Source organism: Colletotrichum costaricense, assembly GCF_030867565.1.
Source record: "Colletotrichum costaricense strain IMI 309622 chromosome Unknown Scaffold_11.1, whole genome shotgun sequence".
In the NCBI taxonomy this organism is placed as follows: domain Eukaryota; kingdom Fungi; phylum Ascomycota; class Sordariomycetes; order Glomerellales; family Glomerellaceae; genus Colletotrichum; species Colletotrichum costaricense.
In genome coordinates, this window is record NW_026848240.1 from 765,088 (window position 1) to 789,640 (window position 24,553).

At 53.9% G+C, this 24,553-nt stretch overlaps 7 protein-coding genes across 7 annotated transcripts; 2 read left to right on the forward strand and 5 right to left on the reverse strand.

Annotated features, from left to right (window-relative positions):
- Positions 1-184: 184 nt before the first annotated feature.
- Positions 185-1,665, reverse strand: CCOS01_10616 (dehydrogenase E1 component; the record flags this gene model as incomplete). The annotated part of the gene is made up of 2 exons (XM_060458770.1): positions 185-958; positions 1,033-1,665. 2 exons carry the CDS (start codon positions 1,663-1,665, stop codon positions 185-187), a joined length of 1,407 nt encoding a protein of 468 aa, XP_060310572.1.
- A 1,169-nt stretch (positions 1,666-2,834) lies between these two features.
- On the reverse strand, positions 2,835-4,406 carry CCOS01_10617 (major facilitator superfamily transporter; the record flags this gene model as incomplete). Its single annotated transcript, XM_060458771.1, has 2 exons — positions 2,835-4,133; positions 4,245-4,406. 2 exons carry the CDS (start codon positions 4,404-4,406, stop codon positions 2,835-2,837), a joined length of 1,461 nt encoding a protein of 486 aa, XP_060310573.1.
- Positions 4,407-5,312: 906 nt separating this feature from the next.
- Positions 5,313-9,187, reverse strand: CCOS01_10618 (aminotransferase class IV; the record flags this gene model as incomplete). Its single annotated transcript, XM_060458772.1, has 8 exons — positions 5,313-6,167; positions 6,231-6,335; positions 6,397-6,496; positions 6,837-6,863; positions 6,984-7,418; positions 7,489-8,704; positions 8,780-9,041; positions 9,107-9,187. 8 exons carry the CDS (start codon positions 9,185-9,187, stop codon positions 5,313-5,315), a joined length of 3,081 nt encoding a protein of 1,026 aa, XP_060310574.1.
- A 599-nt stretch (positions 9,188-9,786) lies between these two features.
- CCOS01_10619 (ubiquinone/menaquinone biosynthesis methyltransferase) lies at positions 9,787-11,235 on the forward strand (the record flags this gene model as incomplete). The annotated part of the gene is made up of 3 exons (XM_060458773.1): positions 9,787-9,913; positions 10,098-10,512; positions 10,569-11,235. 3 exons carry the CDS (start codon positions 9,787-9,789, stop codon positions 11,233-11,235), a joined length of 1,209 nt encoding a protein of 402 aa, XP_060310575.1.
- A 2,375-nt stretch (positions 11,236-13,610) lies between these two features.
- CCOS01_10620 (calcineurin-like phosphoesterase) lies at positions 13,611-15,962 on the reverse strand (the record flags this gene model as incomplete). The annotated part of the gene is made up of 4 exons (XM_060458774.1): positions 13,611-15,369; positions 15,428-15,539; positions 15,612-15,753; positions 15,954-15,962. The coding sequence occupies 4 exons, from the start codon at positions 15,960-15,962 to the stop codon at positions 13,611-13,613; spliced, it is 2,022 nt and encodes a 673-aa protein (XP_060310576.1).
- A 1,453-nt stretch (positions 15,963-17,415) lies between these two features.
- On the reverse strand, positions 17,416-20,404 carry CCOS01_10621 (uncharacterized protein; the record flags this gene model as incomplete). Its single annotated transcript, XM_060458775.1, has 3 exons — positions 17,416-17,643; positions 17,698-20,208; positions 20,399-20,404. The coding sequence occupies 3 exons, from the start codon at positions 20,402-20,404 to the stop codon at positions 17,416-17,418; spliced, it is 2,745 nt and encodes a 914-aa protein (XP_060310577.1).
- A 2,634-nt stretch (positions 20,405-23,038) lies between these two features.
- On the forward strand, positions 23,039-23,677 carry CCOS01_10622 (uncharacterized protein; the record flags this gene model as incomplete). The annotated part of the gene is made up of 1 exon (XM_060458776.1): positions 23,039-23,677. The coding sequence occupies one exon, from the start codon at positions 23,039-23,041 to the stop codon at positions 23,675-23,677; it is 639 nt and encodes a 212-aa protein (XP_060310578.1).
- Positions 23,678-24,553: the final 876 nt, after the last annotated feature.

Sequence of the window (24,553 nt, forward strand, 5' to 3'; positions counted from 1 at the left end):
TCTTGCGCCATCAGGGTCGACCAATACTCCAATTTCTAAGCAGCCGAGTCAAACGAGTCAACAAAAACACCTCACGGAATTTCGATAACATGCAATATAGGCTTTTCTCGCATCCACAGCGCTGGAGATTCCGCATTAATCACTTCTTCTCTAGCCAAGTAGGTATCATGCAGGACCCGCTCGTCTATGCCTTCAAGCTATCCTTGCCTCCCTCGAATTCACCAAACTCGTACTCATCCGGGTACTTGTCTAGGTGCTCACGTAGCTGTGCCATTTGCTGCTTCAGATCCGGCGTCAGTTCCTCATAAACGTCTTCGAACATGCCTCGGATTGGCGGCTTCTTCTCCATCTCGGCCTCTTTGAACGCCTTCAGCACCTCCCTTCTAGTCGAGTCTCTGCACTCCTTTTCCTTGGCCTCATCCCACATGCCTTTGGCCTCCATGTACTTGCGCAGACGCGTAATGGGGTTGTCCCGCCTCTTCCAGTCCTCAACCTCGACTCTAGCACGGTAGGCAAACGAGTCATCCGACGTGCTGTGGTGGCTCACCCTGTAAGTCATGGCCTCGATCAAGACGGGGCGGCCCCCGTTCTCGAGCGCCATTTCACGGGCCCTCTTCGTAGCCTCTCTAACAGCCCAGATATCGTTACCATCTACTCTAATGGTGTCGATGCCGTACCCCAGGCCACGGCTGGCGATTCCGTCACCTCTGTACTGTTCTAATGTCGGCGTGGAGATAGCATAGCCGTTGTTTCGGCAGATGAAGATTACAGGACATGACCTTGTAGCCGCGATGTTGAGGGCGGCATGAAAGTCTCCCTCACTCGCCGCACCCTCGCCAAAGTAGGCTGCAACGACTCTCGGGGGTATCGACTGATCTTGCATCCGCTGCATCTTCAAAGCGTATGCCGCTCCTGAAGCTTGCGGAAGCTGCGTTGCCAACGGCGACGAGATGGTATGCTGTACGAGCAACGTGTTAGCCTATGCACCCTCCAATGCCCTCCAGAGGTGCCGTCTCGGTCATGGGAACCTACAATATTCAGCTCCTTGCTACCATAGTGCACCGGCATGTTCCTCCCCCTACCGGGATCTTTCGAATTGGCAAAGAGCTGGTTCATGAAATCCGCCGTTGTGAAGCCCCGCTGCTTAAATACTCCCTGCTCGCGGTACTGGCAGAAGATGACATCCTCGGGCGTCAGCACACTCGCGGAGCCGACGCTCAGCGCCTCTTCGCCCGCCGAGACCATATAGAAGCTCAGCCTGCCCTGGCGCTGGGCGTCGAACATGATTAGGTCCATGACGGAGATGAAGACCATGTCCTTGTAGAGCTTGACGATCTGCGCCTCGTCGAGGTCCGGGACGAAGGCGTCGTCAACGATGGCGCCGTTTTGGTCCACGACGCGGTAGGTCGGCACGGCGGGGTAGTCACCCGGCGTCTCGAACTTGAGGCTGCTCGTGAAGGCGCTCTTTACGGCGCCGGGGAAGGAGACGTGATTCGCGTTTGGCCTTTGGGAAAGGCTACTTGCTGCTCGTCTGGTTTGAGATGTTGCTGCTGCCGCCGCTGCTCCTGCTGTCGGTGTTGATCTCGTCTTTGGAAGACCGCTTCCGGCTCGGGGGAGGGCCAGCCCGCCGAGGGGTGCCCGTCGAAGTATCTTGGAGGTCCTCATCTCTGCTGCTTTTCCTTCTTTGATCTTTGCTCTAAAGAAAGTCAATTGATTGAAAGGAGATGATCACAAGGCCTTGCTCAATGACACGAGAACTTCAGAGACGAAAGGGAAAGGAGTTGAGAGGGCCAGAGTGCCAAAGGGACTGAGGGAGAATGCCGAGACAGCAGCTATCCCGAGGAAGACCGTCTATCGTCGGCCGAAGTTGCGACGTCATGGCTGAGCCGATGTAAGCCGGTACCGATAAGGCAAGTTAGCAGTGGTGACTTCCCCCAAACCCCCCTGAAAGCCGTTACTGAGCTTTCCATCCTTTCCCCGCGCCCCACGTGTATTCCTATCGATAAGAGAAACCGAACCTTGGACAGGGGTGCTTGTGTCTTGGGACCATGACCGAGCAGCCAGCCCATCGACAAGGTTATGGTTTGCTCCGTGCTGGCGTCTAGGGACTGTTTTGTTCCCCCGTAGCCGAATCAGAAGCCAACCTGTGACTTTTATTTCTCTCGCGACGGTTTAATACCGCATGAATTTATGGACCGATTTGATGTATTACCGGTGAGCTTTTTTCTCTCTCCCTTATCTTGGCTGTAAATTACGGTCTCTACGTTGACTTTATCTAACAATGTAGATAAAGTCAGTACTAGACGAATCCATGTTTATGGACGGTGGTTTGCCTGTGCTAACCGATGTTTGGCGAGAAAGTTATCGATGACTGATTTACACAATACAGCGCCTTCGTATATGTGTATTGAGGGTTTTGGTTACTCCGCGCTAATCTGAAATACCAAGTCATGGTTATCTAATGCGACAACACTTCCCAAGAGCCTTGATCAAGTAAGTCTCGTTCTTGAAGTGCGGGTTCCCTCTTGAGTTGGAAAGAGCTAACTAACGCCGGGTCTCTAAGCCGATTCTAACCTCATCAATTCAACTTTAGAAACAATCACGAGGACAATTTGAGTCGCGGAGAACTCATCCAAAGGATCAACCTGTTTAACACTATAGCTCGGTTTGATTTTTCTTCTAGAGCATCATCTCCTGAATCAATTCACTGCACAGCATGTGCCTGGTTGCCAAACTGCGATTGCACGGAAGCTTCATCAAAATGGATTGAACGTTGAATTGGCCCTCGTCCAGGGCCATAACTACTTCTCGCTTCACGGCAGAAGATCGTAGTACTAGTAGGTATACCGGAAGTCCTTATTCTCCCCATCCGTCTTATCCTCCCTCTCCTGCTCGAGACCAGCCTGCAACCTATCCTCCGGCACCCCAAACTTGGAATTGCGCCGCTTGTTCTCCGCAACGCAGAGCAGGTAGTACACGAGCCCGGACGCGGCCATGAGCGCAAAAGCAAACATCATGGCGCTGATGCCGAGCGGGTACCGCGGCGCCTGGCTCGACAAGAACAGCTGAGGTCCGACAATGTTGCCGACGGCGTAGCACACGGCCACCGTGACGCCCATGAAGCTCTTTTTCGTAGCACCCGCCGTGTTGGACGAGTTGAGGCTCAGCATAAAGACCCACGGGACGTTGTAGAAGCCCATGATGTACACGCACGCCAGGCTGGCGTTTCTGTTCAGGTTGATGTCGAGCGTGTGCACCATCACCGCCCCGACGAGCCCGACGAGCGCGGAGAATATCCAGAACAGGCAGCGCAGGTTCTGCACGAACATGGATATCGTGGTGAGGACGACGCCGGCGACCATGGCGACCGCGGCCTGCGGCGTGGCCATGAGGACGGTCTTGGTCTGGCTGAAGCCGTAGCCCGAGATGATGAGCGGGTTGAAGTTTGTGATGCCCGCGTTGGCGACGGCGTAGCCGATGGCGCAGGCCCAGACGCACCAGCATTTCGGGTCCTTGACGGCCTCGAGGATCTGCTGCGCGTCGAATTTCTTCTTGACGTCGACGCCCGTCTGGTTCTCGGCGAGGCGGGCGACGACTTGTCGCTTCTCCCGCTCGTCAAAGAACCATGCCTTTTGAGGGGAGTCGGGCAGCGCGAAGAGAACCACGAAGCCGACGAGGACGGTGACGGCGCCGTAGATGATGAAGATGTACTTCCACGTCGACAGGCTCCCCTTGATATTTCCGATGGCGTATGAGAGGATACCGCCAAACACGCCGGCGAAAGTATTATGCCACAGTGCCGTCCGCAGGGGCTGCTCTTCGCGGCGGTACCACGTCGCGTTGAGGACGAGCATGCATGGCAACAAGGCGGCCTCGAAGATGCCGAGCAGGACGCGGATGGCGGCGAGGCCGGCGAAGTTGTGGCAGGCGGACATGAGGCAGATGCAGGCGCCCCAGAGGACGAGACAGGCGCCGATGAATTTTCCGATGGGGAGCTTGGTGATGAGGTAGAGGGCGGGGAGTTCCATGGCCAGGTAACCAAAGTAGAAGACGGAGCCGAGCCAGGAGTATTCCTGCCCCTTGAGGTTCGCGTCTTGTCGAAGGCCAAAGATTGCGGCGAAGCCTAGGGCGTTCTATATCTCGGTGACATGGTTAGTTAATGATAGTTCACGGGAGGAGAAAGGAGAGGAGAGGGTTTTCGGGAGGCTTGCCTTGTCAAGGAACGCGAGGGTCATGCTGATTACGGCGCAGGGGAGGACGACGAGGTCCGTCTTCAACAGGATGCGCCTGTTTTGCGCGGGCGTCGGCGCCAGGGTCTCGTCATCCTGGGAGGTTCCGTCTTGTACGTCTTTGACATCCGTCTGCTCGGTTGCGTCGTGGTGGTCGATGGCTGATTTGGGTTCCATCACGGGAAATGGAAGCGGATTGAAAGCCACTTGGTGATGGTAAATAGGTATGTACGGAAGCGTGTAAGTCGGAGCTTATGTGTCGCTTCAGCAAACTCTCAATCAACGAGGCAACCTCGTCAGACTCATTCAAGAGCCAACTTGCTTCTCAAAAGTCAAAAAGAATGAAGTCCAAGTTTGAGATCAAGACCCAAAGACCAAACATGCTTCCCTGAGTCGGCGGCGGAACCGCAGGTATTTCAATGGCTCAACTCCACATCCCATGTCCCTGACTTTTCGATATCAATGAGATCTCTGCCGGATAACACCAATATCGTTGTTCGATATGGGGACGGGGCAGAATAGAACCTGCGATTGACGTTATCATTCTGGGGTATCACGCAATGAGAATGTGGAGCTTCTGTTCGGTCCCCACCGAGATCATTGATGTCGAGATATCGGTGCAGTCCGAGGTGCTGTGCTGACTCGTGCTCCGCCGGTCCTCACACTGTTGAGATCAGCGTTCAAGTAATACCGCAGTAAACGCCGTGTTAGCTAATAATGGTGTGGCATTTGTGCCAATATATGACAAGGGAAGACTAGTGATGAAGAGCCTTTTCCAATCATTATCTTGTTATCAAATAGAAAGTTTCCGGGCAAAATGCCGAAGACTACGCGGGCTCACGTTAGATGTCATCCAACGCAGATGATGCTCATTCCTCGAACCGAAACGTTGGTTGTGCCTGCTTCCAATTTGAAGGAAACCTGCCTGAATTCAGACACCTAGATATTGGATCAGGTTTCTTTGGCAAATTAAAGTGTATTCCAGTGTGCATTTGGTCATTCCAGAACATAGGGTGCTCATTGGTAAATCAATTGGTATTTGTGAGACTCTCGAAATGATTATAAAAAAGACTCCGCGAAGACTCAAAGCTTTGACTTTAGTTTATCAAGAACACTCAGATCCCGAGCCTGCTCAAGTTCGGCCAGAATCACTTCCCTCGACCTCGCAGTATCCCGCTCTACCTCGGCCGCATACAGCTTTTGAATCACGTCCGTCAAAGCCCCCCTCTTCCCGTCTCCAATCACCCGCCCATCAACCTCCGTAACATGAATCTGCGACGGGAACGTCCCCGTACAGAAAGCCTCGTCGGCCCCGTACACCTCCGTCAGCGCGAAATCGAGCTCCCGCACCGTGATACCCGCTGCCCGACAGACATCAATGGTCTTTTGCCGCGTGATGCCCATCATCTGATTATCCTTTGTTGGCGCCCACACCTCGTCGCCGCGGACGATGAAGAAGTTTACCGAGTTGCACGTCTTGACGAAGCCGTTGAGGTCCAGCATGAGCGCTTCGTCGACGCCCATAAAGTTGGCGTGCACGCACGCCTGCACGTCCGTCGCCTTGGAGATGTGGTTCCACTGCTCGTCCTTGACGTCGGGCGGGCCGCGCCGAACCCAGGTCGTTCCCAGGCGTAGGCCGCGCGACTTTGCTGTCGGATCTACGGCCTTGATCTCGGGGATGATGACGATGAGCGGCAGGCCGATGTTGACGTGCGGGTTCTGGTAGGGTGTTGACTTTAGGCCTCTGCTGACGACCAGACGTATGTGGACGTGAGGCTCGTTTCCCATGTCGTTTGCGTCCAACGTCTGGTGAAGAAGTGACAGGAGGTCTCCTTTTGTCAGGCCCAAGTCCATGTACATTGCCTTTGCAGACTGGAAGAGCCGATTAATGTGCTCCTTGGCGAATTGGACTCGGCCTCTTACAGCACGAATGCCTTCCTACAATGAGAAGCATCAGATCAGCCTTTGGACTTTTCTATTCCGGCTTGACCCCTTGCTTACCCAGATTCCATCGCCTATGAGGAAGTTGGAGTCAAAGACCGAGACTGTTGCTTGCTCTCTGGGGACTAGACGGAATTCGCCGGTGACGCCGTCGCGTATGCCGACCTTGTATTGAGAGTCAGTATCGTGATTTGATGAAGAATTTCAAGACGAATATATGTCTTACCAATATAGAAGCATTTCTGGAGTTCAGGACAGCCGTGTGGCTTGTGGCCGGTTGAGGCTTTGGCTGAGATTCGGACATGATGCTGGCGATGCTCTGTGCGCTGTGATTCCGTATAAGTCGTAGAACATCTGATTAGACGTCAAGCCTCGAATAAATACCACGCTTCTACAGAACCAAGAACCCCGATTTTTGTTCTGCAGGGACATCAGCCAAGAAAACGCTCAAAAGATGCCCCAGTGCTTATCCCAATGAGTAGGTAGTCTTGAGCGGCACTGAGCTCGGCCAGGGCCGAAACTATGGTAGCATTGCGCAAGCCAGTCTCCACTTATCATCGGCCCAGTCCGAGATCACCTCGGTCTTTGGGTATTAACTTCAACCAATGCAAGGGAAATGAGGCGTCAAATCGATAACAATGATCCGGTGTTGAGCTCTAGTTTTACATCAGAAGCTCGATTGATTGACTGAGGCTGTGTGATGGCATTAGCTTAGCAAGTGTCGATAGCCACCGGTCACTCAACTTACACAAATGGCTGTTGCAGGGAAGGCTTGGTGTTGCCAGGAATCATTGTGACGATGTATCATTTAACCCAAAGTTCCCTATTCTGTTGGACTGGAACTCGTCCATGAAAGTATCAAACCAAGCAGTGAGACCCTCATCTAAACCCATTTGAGCGTTGTCGAAATACCCCGTGACTTGGTTCATGTACGTTTCCAATCCATCGCCTTGAAAGAACATATTGGACTGCGTGTTGTCTGCACCAAGAAGACCAAGTGCACTTGACGCGTTCACAGGAGCTACTGGCGAAGCATCTGTAGGTTCGGTTTGAGTAATTGGCGGCTCCCACGCCCTTGGGCCATAGACTTTGATTCTTGCTGCCTGGAGAAGATCGCGATACTTCAGCAGGCCTTCTTCTTTCATCCGGGCAGTTCCGCGTTCGATGAGATCCATGCACAATGCCACATTGCTTCCATGGGAGTAGAGAAGAGGGGATTCTGGACTTTGGTTCATCGCTTTCACGTGCCTAGTAGCTAATGGTCAGTTCGTAATCTTGAAAGGAATGCCAATTGGGTCTGGTGAGATAAGAAGCTTACCAGTCACAGTACAAGCCTGCCAGCCCTACCATGAGGATCGAATGCACTTGCCGTATGCAGCGGCAAACGGCAGTGATTCCATACTGAAAGTCCAGCTTCTGCCACTGCTGAACAGTTCCAGACACGGCCCGAGAGCATATCTCAGCCATTTCTTTGGAAGGAATCATGAAAGTGGGTGATGGTCGATACATGAGTAGCAGGAGAAGTCCATATTCAATCTTCATCTCGGAGTACTCGCGCGTTCCTTTGAAGTCTAGGGCTTCCAAGTCTCGTTTCCAGCTCTCTAATTCTTGCTGGATTTTCTCAACTTCGTTGCATATTTCCTGAAATGTGGTTCTTGATGCTCGCCCATCAGGGCCTCTGGCGATGTAGATGGATTCAAGGACACGCCCACCGATCTGACGTAGTTTCATCAGATGATTGAAAAGCTTTACATTGAGTTTCTGGAACGAGGGCGCCGCACGACCCTCTTGATCTGTGAGCTCGTCGAGAGTACTGGCGGATGGCTTGGGTGCATCTATAGCATGCTCTCTGACCGAGAGTACCCTGCCTGTTATGACCGCTACCTGTCTTTCCAGTGCGTAGACACACCACCACGTCCGGTTCCGGATCTCCCGGTCATCAGAACTTAGGTCGCCCGGTGTGACGGAACGTCGGTGAAGGCCCATCTCTATGGCTGTTGACATGGTATATCGACTCATCTGCCAAACGTCATCGCCGTGATTTCTAACGTTTGATCCTAACATCCATAAGCACAGCAAGAGCACGGAGTGAAGGCCTTGCAGATCTCTCGGGTGATCGTGTATGTTCAAAAAGAATTGTAGGCCTGTCTGGAAGTAGTCTGTTGGGCTGTTCAAGTCCATCATCCGTCGGTACTCCTGGGCTTCTGTGCAAGTTGCTGAAGCGAGGGCTAGCACCATGAGAATCAGAAACTTTTGATACAATGTGCATCTGGCTGGATCCTCGTAGATTCTTGCAAGACTGCTCCTCAAGAAGGGAAGAGATATGAACGGCCACCATGGATGTATGCGACTAATGTATGTTGTCAGGAGAAATCTTGCGACTGGCTGCGGCGGGAGTGCAGCGTTGTTTCGGACGAGTTCGTGATCGTGACTGGAGGATTCTTGGCGACCATAGTGCGAGACTGATGACGATCCCGACAGGTCAATCTGCTTGAAGAAGATGCGAGCAAAGGTCGAGCCAGTGGCACTGCCCACTAAAGGGAAGAAACATAGATCAACATTTTTCTGTATCGAAACAACAGCTCATGGCCTTGAGGAGCCATACTTACTGTATATTCTCTCCGAGTAGCCGCTCGGCCTCCCGATTGCAAGAACACCAATCTCCTCGGCCTCTTTGCGAACATCATCGAACTGGCCAGGTCCAGCTATCGGACCAGCCTGGCTTGCTGTGGCTTCAGAAACACCGTCGAGTCTGGCCTGAAGCTCAATGATTCGGTCTTGAAGGCTTTTGACAGCAGCGTACGTGTAAGTCACACGGTCAGTAATATTGCACTGCTCATTTTGCTTGTGGCAAGTTGAGCATCGTGGAACCTGTAAATCACACTTGAACATGTCAGTAACCTAGACTCCTCCTTATTAGAAGGGTGACTACCTACTTTGACTTTCCTTGCATGGCAACGGCTACATGCCTTGGATACCGTCGGTGGAAATCGCGATTCCCACGTTGGATCCATCATTTGTGGATTGAGGATTTGTCCGTGTTGCTGCTGGCTCTGTAGCGTGCCAGAGTGTATAGTTCTCTATGTCTCGGGGGTGTCCGAGTCTAGGGTAGGTGGATTTCGGGAGACAGTAAAAAAGGGACAGTGCGTGGCACTGTGTCACTCAGCTGTGGGTGGAAGTCGGAGATTCTTATCGATAGATCGCCCCACTTGCCGTTACTGGTGATTTTCCAGGGATGCGGTTTGGTGACCGGTGAATCTCGGTGTAGAGCTCCAGTTTGCTGTGTGTAAGTCTGTCCTAACTTGGATGCCTTCACAGGCAGCTCAGGAAATCACACAGGAGAAATAAAGAGTGCACACTTTTGTTTATTTTCACGCTCCCAATACAATTACTTCGGAAGGAGCGTACCTTCATTTTTTCCCTCCCACGCACACTCACCACAAAAACCTCTTTCACTTCACACACCTCCGCCACTTACTACTCGTCACAATACGCAATCAACAGCCTCCATTGAGAACTTAATATCCGACTTCATCGCCATCAGCTTTTTTTTTCCCCCAAATTTACTGAGCCTCGGATACACTTTCCATCAAGAAGTTGATCGAGGAGCCTCAACATGACTCCCGCTGGTTCCATCGCTTTGTTGGTCATCCTGGTCATTGCTCTCATCTGCACTATCATCTGGCTCGCAAAGGACCAGGTTCACACCTTTGTCAAGGCTTTGGCCCATCACCGAGCGGCACGTAAGGAGGCTTCGACCACAGCCAATACAGAAGTCACCTCCAACGAGGCCACCGTCTAGGTAAGTCATTTCTTTATTCCATCCGGCAAAGAAAATCACACTCCCATCTGGATATCCTTATTCACGGGCCCTGGTCTTCAATATGTGGCTTGACTCCCCAATGTCATCGACATAGCGCGCACTAGCCACACCCAATCCCCAAATTCTCCACCAAAATTTATTCCATGGAAGCTCTCCAAGCACCGATCGACTGACTTCATTGCGCGCCGCCCCCAGGTCTCTCCACGCATCCTCGACAAGAACGAGCCATTCCATAGCAATGGCGACCCGACGCGCCTTCCGCTCCTCTTGGAGCGCGCGATCTCTTTCGAACCAGCTCAGCACATCTCCTTCCCCTATCTCCCGCCCTTTCGCAATCGCCTCCCGATCCATCAACACCTCAACCGACCCTTCCGCCGATGGCAAGACAACGCACTTTGGCTTCAAGACTGTCCCCGAGTCTGAGAAGGCCGACCGCGTCGCCGGCGTCTTCCACAGCGTCGCCGACTCTTATGACCGCATGAACGATCTCATGTCCTTTGGCTGGCACAGAATATGGAAGTACGTTGAGTTTCTCTCAACATCTGTCACGCCATCACCACTAACGCTCCTCCCAGGGACCACTTCGTCTCCGGCCTCCAGCCAGGCCTCTCAGCCTCCAACCCACCCACCCCCCAACACATCCTCGACATCGCCGGCGGCACAGGTGACATTGCCTTCCGCATGCTCCACACGGCGCACAACATCAACCACAACCCCGACGTCCGCGTCACAATCTCCGACATCAACCCCTCCATGCTCGCCGTCGGCCGCGACCGTTCCCGGTCCCTCCCGGCCTCCCAGCAGGCCGCCATGTCCTGGCTCGAGGCCAATGCCGAGAAGCTCCCCGAGGGCGCCATCAAGGACAACTCCATCGACCTCTACACCGTCGCCTTCGGCATCCGCAACTTTACAAACATCCCCGCCGCCCTGCGTGAGGCCCACCGCGTGCTCAAGCCCGGCGGTGTCTTCGCCTGCCTCGAGTTCAGCAAGGCAGACGACTACCCGCTTTTCAACGCCATCTACAAGCGGTGGTCCTTTAGCGGTATCCCCCTCATTGGCCAGCTTGTTGCTGGTGACAGGGATAGCTACCAGTACCTCGTCGAGAGTATCGAACGGTTCCCCAGCCAGACGGAGTTCAGGGACATGATCAAGGATGCTGGTTTCGTTGTCTCGGGTGAGGGTTATGAGAACTTGACTGGCGGTGTTGCTGCCATTCACAAGGGTATGAAGCCCATTGCGTAAAATGCCGATTCTGGGATAATCCGGGCGTGAGGAAGGAAATTCACAAAGGCAAAAAGGGGTCTAGTGAGCTTTTGAAGCTCTTGTAAACTGTATGTATATGTATCAACACAGGGAAATTCAGTCATCGGCATGGCTGCATAGAAGGCGGGCACCCCCAGATAGATTCTCTACACTAAATGTATACCAACAAAGGCCGCTGGGCCTGTTTCATAAGCAACACAACTCAAGCAACCTTGGAGAAACATGAGGAAACGGCAAGCGCGGCCTGAAGCTCCCAAGTCTGGCTGAACGACTTTACTGTTCTGGACGGGACACTGCTCAGCTGCGATCTCTTGGATTTCGTGTCTGTGAGTCCCCGCAGACGTATTAGTGAAAGCGATCATCGACAACAGCAAAGGCAGCCGCCACGAGCCTTTGATATCTCCCATTGAGACCATCAAAGCCTGACAATCGAGCTCGTGTCGGTAGCATGGCTGCTTACTGCTTATAAGACAACAAGAACGGGTACTCCTTTAAACAAAACCTCCATTCTATCCTTTGGCTGCAATCGCCTGGCAGACTCTCCTTCTATAAGGCGACTTTTGTGTCCAAGGCTCGTTGAGCAGCTCGTCCATCGTTGTTCCTGTTCGGCTGGGATACTCTCTGTCCATCTTCATATCAAAGCGTTCTGATTTTGGTAATCCAAGGTGATGGATCAGCCCACTCGGATGGCTGCTTCGATCTCGACATCGAAGCGGCGGTAGTGTCGGTGACATCTGCGGTGTTGATGACCTTTGTCAGGGTGACTAGGCTGTGAACTTCGTAGAGCATACATTTACTTCAACCATGTTAAGTGCCCGCACTTATATTCATCACGGCGCCTTCACGATCGGTTCGTCAGTAAGTACGAACGGGAGCGGGTCGAGGTAAAGAGAGAGAGAGAGAAAGAGAGAGAGAGAGAAAGAGAGAGAGAGAGAGAGAGAGAGAGAGAGAGAGAGAGAGAGAGAGAGAGAGAGAGGATAACAGCCTCCTATTAATTATAACTACTTGACCCTTGTGGTCGATTCTTTAACGAATACGACCGGGGAGAGCGCAACGAAGGGGGACAAACGTTCGCATCACCTCGACTCTCGATACCTGCATGGTACTTTGTCATGTTATAGCTCATCGAACAAATGATTTCGGATCGGGAACATGGTCTCCAACGATGCACCTGTTGTCGACAATGAAGCCAAGCTCACTCTGGCCTGATGCAAGGGCTCTGTCTGTCAACAACTTCATTTTATAGGATCAGAATTGCGAGGTCTTGGGAATACCAAGCTTCGTTTGACGGTACCAAGACCCAGTTCGTAAATTTGGGAGTCTGTTACCGGCACAGCAATTTTAAGCCCCCTCAAGGAGTCTGTATTTCGGTCTCCATGCAATTCGGCAAGTCCTCTGATTCGCGCCGTACCCTTTTCCTTGGGACCTGAGGATGTCAGCATTGCACGGCAGTCTTGACTACCCCCAAGGGGATACAGCCAAGCTTGCCTGGCAGACTCCAACAAGCTCCGATTCCTTACAGATAGCTGTGCATTTTCACTGCAATCTGAACCCCCCCAAAGGAGATAGAACCCAGCTGACCCCTCGGTTCCCTTCTGCCGCCCTCAAGTCCCTCCTGTAAGCCATCTGTCCATCTTAGGTACTCCGGCCTATGGTACGTAGTTCAGCCCCTTTTCACTGCAACTTTAACTCCCCCAAAGGCAAAGCCGGCCGAGCCTTCCACACAGCCTTGCCCTAGGTAGCCTCTCAACTGCGTCATATAACTACATGCCATCTGTACTCCATTCTGATCATACCAAACCATGGGCTATAACATCTTCGCTCAAGACTGATACCGAGACCACAGCAATGCTGGGTTGGCACTGCGTTGGGAACTCCATTTCTCGAAGACTATCAACCTCACAAAGAGGTGGTTTCTACTACATCAAGACTTCCGCGAAAGCCTCAACATTCGGAACCAAAACAACGTTCCAGGCCTTTCTCTCTCTCGTCTCATAGAACCACAACCACCCTTTTATGCACTTCTCACCGACGAAGGATAAACCCCCAAACATGGATGAAAAACGGAAACTTGAGTTGGAAAAAAAAGGTCTTTTCCACCTTTCCCCCCCTCAAGTTGTCTCATTAAGATACGCGTACAAGAATTGGTAGCACTTATTTTTTCTTTGGCCCCCCTTTCTCCCATTCATAACCGGCAAAAAAACGATGAAATCTTTGTCCTTTCATTCCCCTGCTTGCGAAGGGCCAAACTTGGCCATTACAGCTTCAAAGTCTTCATTTGACGGACCACGTGGCTTCGATTCCGAGGCCTGAGCCATCTTCCATACTTCATCAAAGGCTTCAGGAGGAGAGTCCTACTCTGCCGGGGTAGCAGGACCGGGGGCGGGGGAGGCGCCGCCTTCGCCCTTGAGGCCACCGCGACCACGTCCTCCACGTCCTCCGCGCTCGCCTCCTCGTCCACCTCGGCCACCACCACGGCCGCCACGACGGGTGCTCTCGGAATCACTGGCGCCACCGGCACTGCGGTAGCCGCTGCCAGTGTTTGCAGAGTTACCACCGCCTCTGCTGCTGCCCCAGTTGCCGGCACCACCGCGGGGCTGGAACTTGCTCTCGCGGTGTTGGAAAACCTTGACGAGGGGACGAGACCGGTCCTCTTGAGCCCGGGTCTTGAGGTCTTCGGGAAGGCTGTTCAGAGCAGCATCACGTTCCTCAATCGTCTTGAACATGACAACTTTGTTGGAGTTGCCCCATTTCTCGACCTTGAGGATGTTGTTCTTGTGCTCGCCGTCGAAAAGATCACGAGTCTGCTCCTCGGAGTTCACATTCATAATGAAAAGACCGACAATATCTTGAGCAGGTGTCTTGGGTGCGGGAGAAGAGACGGGGTCAGGGCCGTTGGCTGATCCGTTAGCAGCCGCAGGCGCAGGGCGCTCGTCCTTGGGAGGGACCGCAGGTGGTGCCGCAGCAGCAGGTTGAGGAGTTCCAGGCTTAGCTGATGGCAGGGGTGTTGCGACCGCAGGCTTGGGAGGTGCTTGGGATGACGGCTGTCTGCTGGTGGGCGGGGGAGCCGTAGTCTGAGTGGAAGGCGGGGCCGGGGCAGGCAGGTTGCCAGCGCCAGCAGGTCCGGCGGGAACAGGCGCAGCGGCCTTGGCACCTCTGTGTGAGAAGTTGAAGCCTTGGGCGCGCATCTCAGTTCCGATACGTCCATCCTGAATCTCAAGCACCAACCATCCGAATGCGGCATCAGCCAAGTTGAAGTTCCACATGTTCTTGAAAGCACTCTCGTCGACCTGGCCGAGTTGTGCCTGGCCGGCAACGGGACCGCCGAAGGGGTTGCCTCCCGCAGCAGTAGTGGGCATCTTCTCGACAATCTGGAGGGCGTTCTTGAGCAGGTTCTGCTGGCCCTCGTTCTGAGAGATGGCTGGCTCGACCTCGTTCTTGACCGTCTCCCAAACATCGTTGAAAGAGGCCTTGGAGGCAGCGAGCTTGCCGCGGTAGTGGTCGAGGGTGGGGTTTACGCTGAACTCGTTGTAGGAGCTGCCGTAACGGAAGTGGAGTCCAGCGGAAATGGAGAAGTCGGCCTTGAGGGTGACGGAAAGCTGGTTCAGAATACCCTCACGGGCAGGAGAGGCGTGGGTGACGAAGACACGGGTTTCGGTTGGGTCGTAAACTCGGTGCGCAGTGTCGACAAGTTCGCCCATCTGCAACAAGGTAGTCCACATAGTTCCCTGACCTCCGGCGATCGTAGTTCTTCCTTCGCCATTGTCGAAGAGCTTGTGCATGACAACAGCACCACCAAGACCCAAGAGGCGCAGCTTGACTCCACCGAGCTCGAGAAGCATCGAGCGGGCCTCGTCGATGATGTGCAGGTTGTGTACCTTATACTCTCCGGAACGGAACTTCTCGAGAACGCGGACATCTTCGCAAGCACCCCATACAGTGTATACTGGGATATCGAGCTTGATCTCGCCGCTCAAGAGTAGAGAGAGCTCGGAGAGGGGAAGCTCGTTGGCAGGGAATCGGCTCTTGACGGGTCCGGGGCCGCCCTGCTGGATGGCCTTCTTGACGGGCTCGGAAATCAGGGGAGAGTATTGAGCAACATGCTTCAGGGTTCTTCGCACCAGTGTCAGAATGACAACGGTCGATTATAGAGTCGCGGAGTGTTCCTTACTTTTCTGCGATTCGCTCCAGGGAGGTGTCGTCGTAGAAGCCAAAGTCGCCAGTGTGGATGATGTGATCGGCTCGTGCTTGTCTTGCCAGGTCGTTGAGGGATGTGAGGTTTCCTATCAAAGTTGATGTTAGATTCAAGCTTCACAGCCGGTCGCCCGACGGGATTTGATGGAATGGCGACGAACCTCGAACATCAGCTATGCACAGAACTCGGATGGGGCCAGTCTGGATAACGCGACCCTGGTTGGGGAGGAGAGGCGCAGCTCCAGGAGGAATCGAGGAAGCTCCGTTGGGCATGTAGCCCGGGTTGTTGTTGTATGGACGCGGCTATAGACATCGATGACATGTTAGTACTGGGGCCAGAAGCGGGACAAGGAGGAGCTGTCAAGGTCCCGCCGGAGAACAGCGAAGCATCAGGGCAACGAGGACAGAGCAGAGCGGGGAGATGCGCAATGAGATATAAAGCATCACGAGGTGTATGATACTGATTGGGAAGCTTGAAACGACGAGAAAAGGAGGTAACTCACGGCAGCCATGCTAGTTTGTTGTCGAGGTAATCGCGAGATGGAGATTGGGCGATTGAAAGTCGCAGGGGGGGGACGATCAGGCTCGGGGGTTCGTCGTCGGGTGAGTGACCGGATGCTCGGTTCGGGTGGTCGTCGAGGGGAGGAATTGGGTATCAACGGAGATGGAAATGAGGTTGGAAGGAGCAGACGGTGATGTTTGCGACGAGAAAAGGAACAAGCTCCCCTTACAAGGCTGGTGATATTTTTCTGGAGGTTGAGGAAAAGTGCAAGGTGTAGGTGGAAGCAACGAACGGACGAATTGGCGCACTGCCAGAAGAGGCTGCTCTTGCCCCAAATGGTTTAGCGCGGATGCTCACAGCTGGCAGGGGCTACAGAGGTAAGGTAATGTGCTGGGCCTTCCCAGAGCAACTCCAGCTACCTACCTAGGTACCTACGCGACTCCTCTTGGCTGGGTATCATGGGGCGGATAGGCAGAACAGCACTTAAGCACCTCAAAGATCAAATCGCACTAGACCTCCACCGGAACCTGAGGTACCTAAGCTCGCTGAGTGACTGACGGGAGAGCCTGCTGGGCACCTCCAGGCACCACAGCGGGGCTCGGGCAGCTGCCTTCCAGGTAGGTAGCGCTAAACACAGCCGGGACCTTAGCTCCTCACTTTATTGCTCACTTCTGCCCCGAGTTGGACCTCTCAGGGATAGACACGACATTCGATTCAAACGGAGGCGAACAGCACCTCAGCTCACTCTCTTTGATCGTTTAGACCTGCAGGTCCCGTCGCAAATTTCTCCTTGCAGACATATACAGTACAGTGTTGGATTCTTCTCAAAGAACTATGGCACACCTCAAAGATACCCTAGACCTCTGAGCAACCTTGGCACGTGAGGTCTAACCTCTTGGATGAGGCCCGGCGGGATGAGGCGGGAGTCCGGAGGCCGGAAGCCGAAACAACGACATCCCAACAACTCGCCCCCGGCTTGGGCAAGGTATTGGGGAAGCACGGAAGCAAGTGAGGAGCAAAGAAATGGATCCACCACATTTGCTGTGGTTGCGCTACTCTATTCTTCTTCCCCGCGTGTCGCGATTGAACCTAAGTAGCCTCCAGAAGATTCCGGTCGCTATGCTAACTGTTTACATGTGCTGCAACAAAAGCACTCCACCGTCCGTCCACCACAAGTCAAGCCAGCAGGATACTAAATATGAAGATATGAAAGGATGTGAAAATGAAGGGACTCGTGGAGGCTTAGCCGAGCCACACATGGGTTCCCCCTTTGAATATATGTTGCACTCAATCCATCAACTCCGCCTTATGCACATACGTTTGGATGATTGCACAGCGCCTTCCAACTAGGTTCGAGACTGCAACAGAGGCAGAGCCTAGGAGTCTCGCCGTCCAAGAATGCCCTTTTCACCAGTACCTACAGCCACAGCTGTCGCTGCCTCTGCCTCTGCTACCACTGCTTCTCACCACATGTCCTCACGGTCGTCCCGGCGCCTTACGTCGTCGCTGCCGTCACGCCCGTACTGATCATGATAATACTGCTTGCCAGGCTGAGGGTCATAGCTGTCAGGGCCTTGGTAGCCATTGCTGCGTCCGTTATCCACGTCGCCGCCATGGTCGTACTCGTAGATTTGAGCGTCATCAACGTAGTCCACCTCATCATGAGGATGGTCACCGTATTGGTTTTCGCCCTAGGAATCGAGTCAGCTTGGCTCTCCGGACTAGAGTAGAGATACTTAACATACCCGATGATAGTCAAAGTTGTACTGGCCCGTCGAGTCCTGCTCCCCCGCCTCTTGCTGCTGCTGCTGCTGCTGTTGCTGCGCCAAATACTGCTCTTCCTGTTCTTTGCGGCGACGCTCCTCTTCCAGACGTCTCTGCTGTGGCGACTGAGGAACCTGCATCTGTGGGTGCATGGCCTGAACGATGGCGAGGTAGTTGTACATGAAGTTGCTGAGAAGAACCTGACTCAACAGAGAGCGACGCGGGTTTGCGAGCTTAATGTGAGCCATCCGATAAATCGCTCGTTCCTCGAGCAACGGGAATCTGGTCCAGTGGTAGTCGACATCGGCCTTAAGCGGGCGGTACGGCACCTCCTCCGAGACCCGCAGATGTTGGTTCTTCTTGCTGCTGTTCTCCTTTTCGCTCTTCTTCTTGCCACCGCCAAAGAGGCCCGAGAAGAGACCACCCTCCTTCTCCTTCTTGGCTTCCGACTTCTTGCTCTCCTTCTTTCGCTCTTCGGCCAATTTGTTATCGACGTTGTCGCGGTCCACAATGATACTTTCTCTTCCCTTGGAAGACGCACCCTCGATTGAGTTCTGGAGAACATCCAAACGGGCATTGTCCTGTCCCTTCTCGGCGACTTGCTGCTTTTTCCTCTTCTCTTCTTCCTTCTTCTTTTTGTCCTTGTCGTCACTACCGCCCTTGAGCCACTTTGACCAGCCTCCAGAGGATTTGCTCGAAGATATACTCGAAGCATCATCGTCTCTCTCCTTTCTCAGTTTCTTTTCCACCCTCTTTTCTTCTGGCTTCTTCTCCTCTGGCTGTAGAGTGGGAATGAACGTCAACGTATCGGTTCGGTTTGCGCCACTGCCAGGTAAGACAGATGGGTGGGAGGCCATGTCGTTCAAGGTGTGGTTAGGGGCATTGGTTTGCTGCTGCTTGGGCTGCTGCTGCACCTGTGGCGGTTGTTGAGGTGCCGTAGGTGTTGTCGGGCTTGGCGCAGAGTTGGCTGAGCCCGGACGTTTGCTTGAACGAGCGGGAGGCTCGTCCATAAGGGGCTGTGAAGGGGCATGCTGTGAAGATGAGGACCTCTGGGGGAATTGCTGCCTTTGCGCGTTCTCGTCTGTTGCTGGCGACTCAACAATGGCAGGAACCGGGGGCTTGGCATCAGCCGAAACTGAAGATGTTCTCGTTGGGTGTTGCTGTTCAGGACGTGTGCTCAGGGGAGAAACAGGTTCCTCGATTTCGGACGAAGCACCGTCAGAAGTCGTGCCCAGATCTTGAGAGAACTTGTGCTGGCGTCGGACTGAGCGATTGGGGCGCGAGAAATTCTCTGACACTGGCTCTGATTGCGCTCTTTGCTGCGTAGGCAACGGTGGCACTTCGGGCACGTCAGATGGCAGAGGGGGGACCGTATCCGCGGAGTCAGAGGAATCCGTGTGGGCATGTCGATTGGCGACCCGCTTGGAGAATGGCAACCGATCTGAGCGTACACTGCCGTTCTTTCGGTAGGTTGTTCGGGTTGACCTGCGCAGTCCCATGCCGGGAGCTACAGGCAAGATGGGCAGATCCTCGGCGCCAGCCTCCGGTTGAGCACCTTCGGAAAGCTCACGCACCACTTTGGAAGGGTCCTTGACTAGTTCGTTCAGGTTGAGCTCAGGAGTTGAATAGTCTCTGAGTGAGCTCTTGCGCCCGAGTCTCTCGGCGCCGTCCACGTACCCAACGGCTCCTCTTCCCCCAGAGTTGTCGATTTGTCGTGAGAGCATGCTCTTCTTTCTCCGCAGGCCGCCGCCAGAATCGCTTCGGCCCATACCGCCGTCACCGGAGTCGCCTGATCGCCGCCGAATAGTCTTGACACGATCCTCTAGGAAGGTCTTGAATTCCGTCGGGGCCAGCTCGGGATGGACTGCCGCAGGGACCCAGAGTAGCCGTGAAGGATCATTTTCGTCATCGTCTCCCGTTGGCGCGATAGGAGGCATGGCGACTAGGGACAAGCCGGAAAAGGGGAGCATATCAGGGTCAGCATTGTTTCCGACATCCATAGACATGCGCCGCAGGGCCTGCAAGTTGTTGAGTTCCTGCGCGATGTCGTTGGGGTTCTCGATGCTGCCTAGAGGAAATTGGGAGGACTCGTTCTTAACATCTCGTAAGGAGATTGGCGGCGATTTGGGGCCGTTCTCAAACGACATGCTTCGCTGGCTAGGCGACCGGGTTGGCAACGTCTGTGAATGTTTGAGAGTCGTGGAGCCATTTTGTGCCATGCCCAAGCCCGTCTTGTCCGACGCTGAACGGACCATCTGCCTACGAGGATCGTCGTCGGAGTGGTCGGATTCGAACTTGTTGTTGAGCTGGTCGGTGTAGGACTGTCCGAGGTAGCTGATGGGTCGGCCATCGCTGTCGTACTCCTCGTCGCCGTAGAGGGTTCCAATGGTCTCGGTCACATGGTGGCTGGGGTCTGAAATTGACAGCTGGCTCGCATGACCGCGTCGACTCGCAAAGCTGCCACCAACATCGGCGCGGGGTCTAGATGAGGTCTGCGGATAGCACGGAGAGTTAGTCAAAGGTGCTGTTCAGGGAAAGGAGGCTCAGGAAGTAAAATTCGAGGCCTGAAATGGAGGCAAAGAAAAGCAGCGCGCCATGCTAAACAAGGACGACTCGCAAGGCTCTCGAAACGTTGGGTGCCAAAGATGGGTGCAGTGGCGAGTTATGGGCAGTTCTACGCACCATCATCTAGGAAAGGAATGGCCTTGAGGAAGGCCGAAAAGCCAATTATTCCCTAGAATACACCACTCGTCTGCCAAATGTCTCGTTCGAAAAAAATGCGTCGTTGAGCTCTCATCTGTCGAGGGTGTAGTGCAGCATAGGCGCGGCGTGTGAGCGACGGGAGTGTCGAAGGCGGGAGTTGGATCAAGGTTGGGATCGGGATACGGATACAGGTATGGATTCTTCGGTCGGCGCGTCGTTCAAGATCGCATGGGGACGGGAGGGAAGTGTATTGGAGCGGTACCCGGGATGTACAACGATAAGAGTTGAAAAGACTGGAGAAGTCCACCGTTGCAAACGAGAGATAGAGAAAAAGCAAGCGGCAAATTATGCTGTTGAGAGCACGGAACAGGCGAGGATGGGTCGGTTCGAGACTGGTCCAGGTGGGCAGGTGGCCGGCGTGTCTTGTGCTAACGTTGTGTTGTGTCGTCGGGTAGTGGTAAGGTAGAGAGAGACAGAGAGAGATGATGGTGGAGGTGGTGGTGGTAGGCGAAGTAGTGGTGGAGGAGCAAGGTAGGAAAGGTTGAATGACGGGACGTTGCTGGTTGTTGGAAGTTGTAGCGCTCGGTAAGGCGAATGGTGTCAAACAATCTAATGGTTCGTTCACCTTACCGTCCAGTCTTGTGTCGAGAACTGGACTTTTTGGAGAAGGTATTTGGGATTGGTGCCAGTGCAGACAACCTTGGAAGAGACAGGCAGACGGGGCTGCAGCCAGTCAAGTCAGAAATCAACCCCCTACTGCAGGTCGGGGGAGCGGGCAGAAGACAGAGCGCGAGCGAACGTGAGGGTGACTGGCAGAAAGGGCGATGAGCAGGCGCTACCTTCTCCAGTACAGCACCAAAGTCGAGGTCACGTCGTGGAGATCAGATAGTGTACTTGGGGGACCACCGAAGTAGACGGGTACAAGTCTATTTGCAGAGACGATCCCTGAGAGTGTGCCATTAGAGGAGTCGGAAGCGAGCGAAATGCTGGGACTGATGGAGTGGAGGTCTGAGGGGAACAAGTACCGAGTACTTGGCTCGACCCCCAATCGGCTGGTGTCATTTGTAGCCTGGAGAGAAGGGCGCCACCAGGACTGCATTAGCGCCAGCCAGACTGGGCTAGGCGTTGCTTTGGAAAAAGCGGCCAGTCAAAGTAAAGTGAGGAAAGTGCGGTGGTCTGGCACAAAAGGCCACCTCCCTGTCACGTGCCCAGCCAAAAGCCAACGGGTGCCTGCAATGAACTGCCAACAATAAGGTACCTTAGGTGCGGACTGCCCAGTTGGCGTACTCATAATATCTCAGGTACCTTACCTCATGTAAGATCATAAGGTCCAAGGAGATGTATACGGATACAAAAACGTAGGTAATTCGGTCTGGAAGGCTTTGTGGAATATCCGGGACTGAATTCTTTATCCTTCAACTGGGCATTCAACACCAAGTGGCCCAGGGTCGCGCAAGCAAAGCATCGAATAACCAAAAGATTACCTAATGCACGTAAGGGCATCCTCTTACCTCATGATACATTAGTCTATCGTCCGTTCAGCTGAGTTGGATTGCATTTTGAGTCGTGCATGCGTCCGTACCCGTGCCTGAGCTTACCTAAACCCTACCTACCTAGACTAAGTGAGGTACGTATCGTCCGTTCACTCTTTGCAGAACTGAAGACAGAGGGGAAGGAGCTGCGAACTGACTGGCTGCCGTTTTGGCATCAAGTTGGGGGCAGACACGGCAGGCGGCAGGATGGACAACTGCATGGGCAGGCACAGCGGGGGGCGCAGAAGAAGGGCGGGGAGGAAGGACAAACAAACCCCGAAAAGAAACGAACAAGAAAAAAAAAAAGATAGCGGGCGACTGGCTACACAAGTCTGCAACCTCAACGTTTAGAACGATCAATATTCTCAATCATCGGCGGAACAATACGTAATACCCAAGCAACATGCACAAACCATCAATGACATCGAAGCCTGCAAGGGCCCTCATCGCTGCTACTCCAAGGTACGGATACTCTATACGAATACTCTCGCATCATAGGTCCAAGCCAAGACCCCGACATTTGATGCTGGATCATGACCCGAGTCCGACACAACTGGCTCCGGCCGACTCTCCCCAAAGAGCGCATGCTAACCACGAGGTCCGGATATTGGCAGTGGATGAGACATGGATGGGCCATGGCCGCACTGCGTACGAAGTATACGCAGTACTTCGTACACAATCACTCCGTCATCTCAATTCGCCAAACGACGAAAGGAAATTCGGTCTTTCAGATTACTCGCAATGAAACAAGGAAACCACAATACCGGTTCAGGGCCCTCTCGCTTCTCATCTCTAACTCGAGCTGAATCTGTCACGCTCAAAGCGCGTTTCCTGTCCCCGTCACTGCCACAACCAGATCCGAGCATAGCAGGGACAACCCACCTGGCCCAAGGTCCAAGGGACGACCCATACGCACGCGGCCCTAACATCGTACTTCTATTCACGCCTGCGACACGACACTATCCCTCCAACTTCCTACAAGTGCTCTGTGTTGTGCCACGCAGCTCCACGAGCACGACAGGTTGGCTCTTTAAAGGCACTGCGCCCTCCCGCCAATCCTCGCACCCTCGATGACTGCCCTCAGCTCATGTACTACCTGACTTTTGACGTCGAAACAGCATCGGTCCTTGCTGCTGGCTGCTGCCGAAAATCGACACTAGCACGACCCCGTTTGCCTAGAGTTACAGGGCGATCCCAGAACCCCAACCTGGCCAAAGACAAAGTCCCCAGAATAGCTCACCACTTTATGCCAGGGAACATCGGATCTCAGGACAAGGTTCGGGCGCCTCTTCACTGTTCAGTCACTCAGTCACCAGTGTGCTTTTCTTTTTGTCCGAGGCATGCCTTTATGTTACCTTCTCCACGGCCTCCGAGTCTGTGCCAACGAATACTTCCGCGCTCCAAAGTTGAGGGTTCCCTGAGCAATGCGTGGAATGCAACCCATGCACCATGGCCGACTTCCATTTCCTTCTCGAAGGACTGGATACGGGAGAGACACTGGAGTCTGGAGACCGAGGGCTGGTCAGATGCAGGGCCAGTGGACCGGTCCCCATCGTCACCGCCTCGGGCCCCTATTCACCACCGGCGGCCCCGGCCATCGACGCCGTCTCATCGGGGTCATCTCCCACTTTCGCCCCTTGAGCAAGTTGAGCCCCCTTTGTGCCTAGGGATATTTCTGATTTCAAGGCCCAACCAGCCTCTTGGATCCACTAATACGCCAAAGTGACCTGAATCGGCAATCTCGTTTCCAACGCCCGCGGCCCAACGTCTTTTTTTCATTTTGCCGTTTGCGACTTGCCAAGCACCAAGTTCCCATACGTCAAGAAATCAAGACGTCGAGAACCTTCGCCCCTGTCCACAGGCACAGTCCAACCACCATCGTGATCACGGGTCCACGGCGGTCCATTGCGAAGCGCCCCAGCCGAGTCGCAAAAAAACCGTCGCACGGGGACGACCAACCAGAGGCCGCCCAACTGCGATCGCAGCGTAGCATGTCATCCCATCTGCCGCTTCCTAACAAGGGTGTCGCTGTCCACTGGCATCCAGCGAAGAAGACCCGGCAGCCGGTCATAGGGTAGTCGCTGAACAGTGGAAATGTTAGCCAGAGATAGCGCTAATGAGGTGTATGGCAGCAGCCCTCAACTGGTTGTGCATATGGCTTCGTCGATTTGCGATCGCATCAGCTCGCTGGGCGCATTGTGAGAAATCTCGAAATCAGCATTCTGACTCACGATTACACGGCTTGAGCTCGTTCATGTAATTGCCATCTTCGGTAGCAAGTGTTGGCGATCAAGCGATCGACAATGAAGCATTGGAGCATGCAGCTGAGCCAACTACACATATCTCGCACCTGTGTGAAGCTGCGCTGCGGGCTGCAGCGATATGCCGTCTGTCGTCTGTCAGAGGGACGTCTGGGCCCCCAAACATCAGAGTAACACCAATGGAACACGATATCCATCTCCCAGATGCCAGTCGGACGTGTGGCTCGTTGTCCGCATCCTCACCCTTACAGTTGCAACAGACAGGGTCCGCGTCCTTCCTTGCAGGCTGGTCGAGAAGTTGAGCCAAAGAGCTTGCACGAGCTATTGAAACTGTGGCGGAA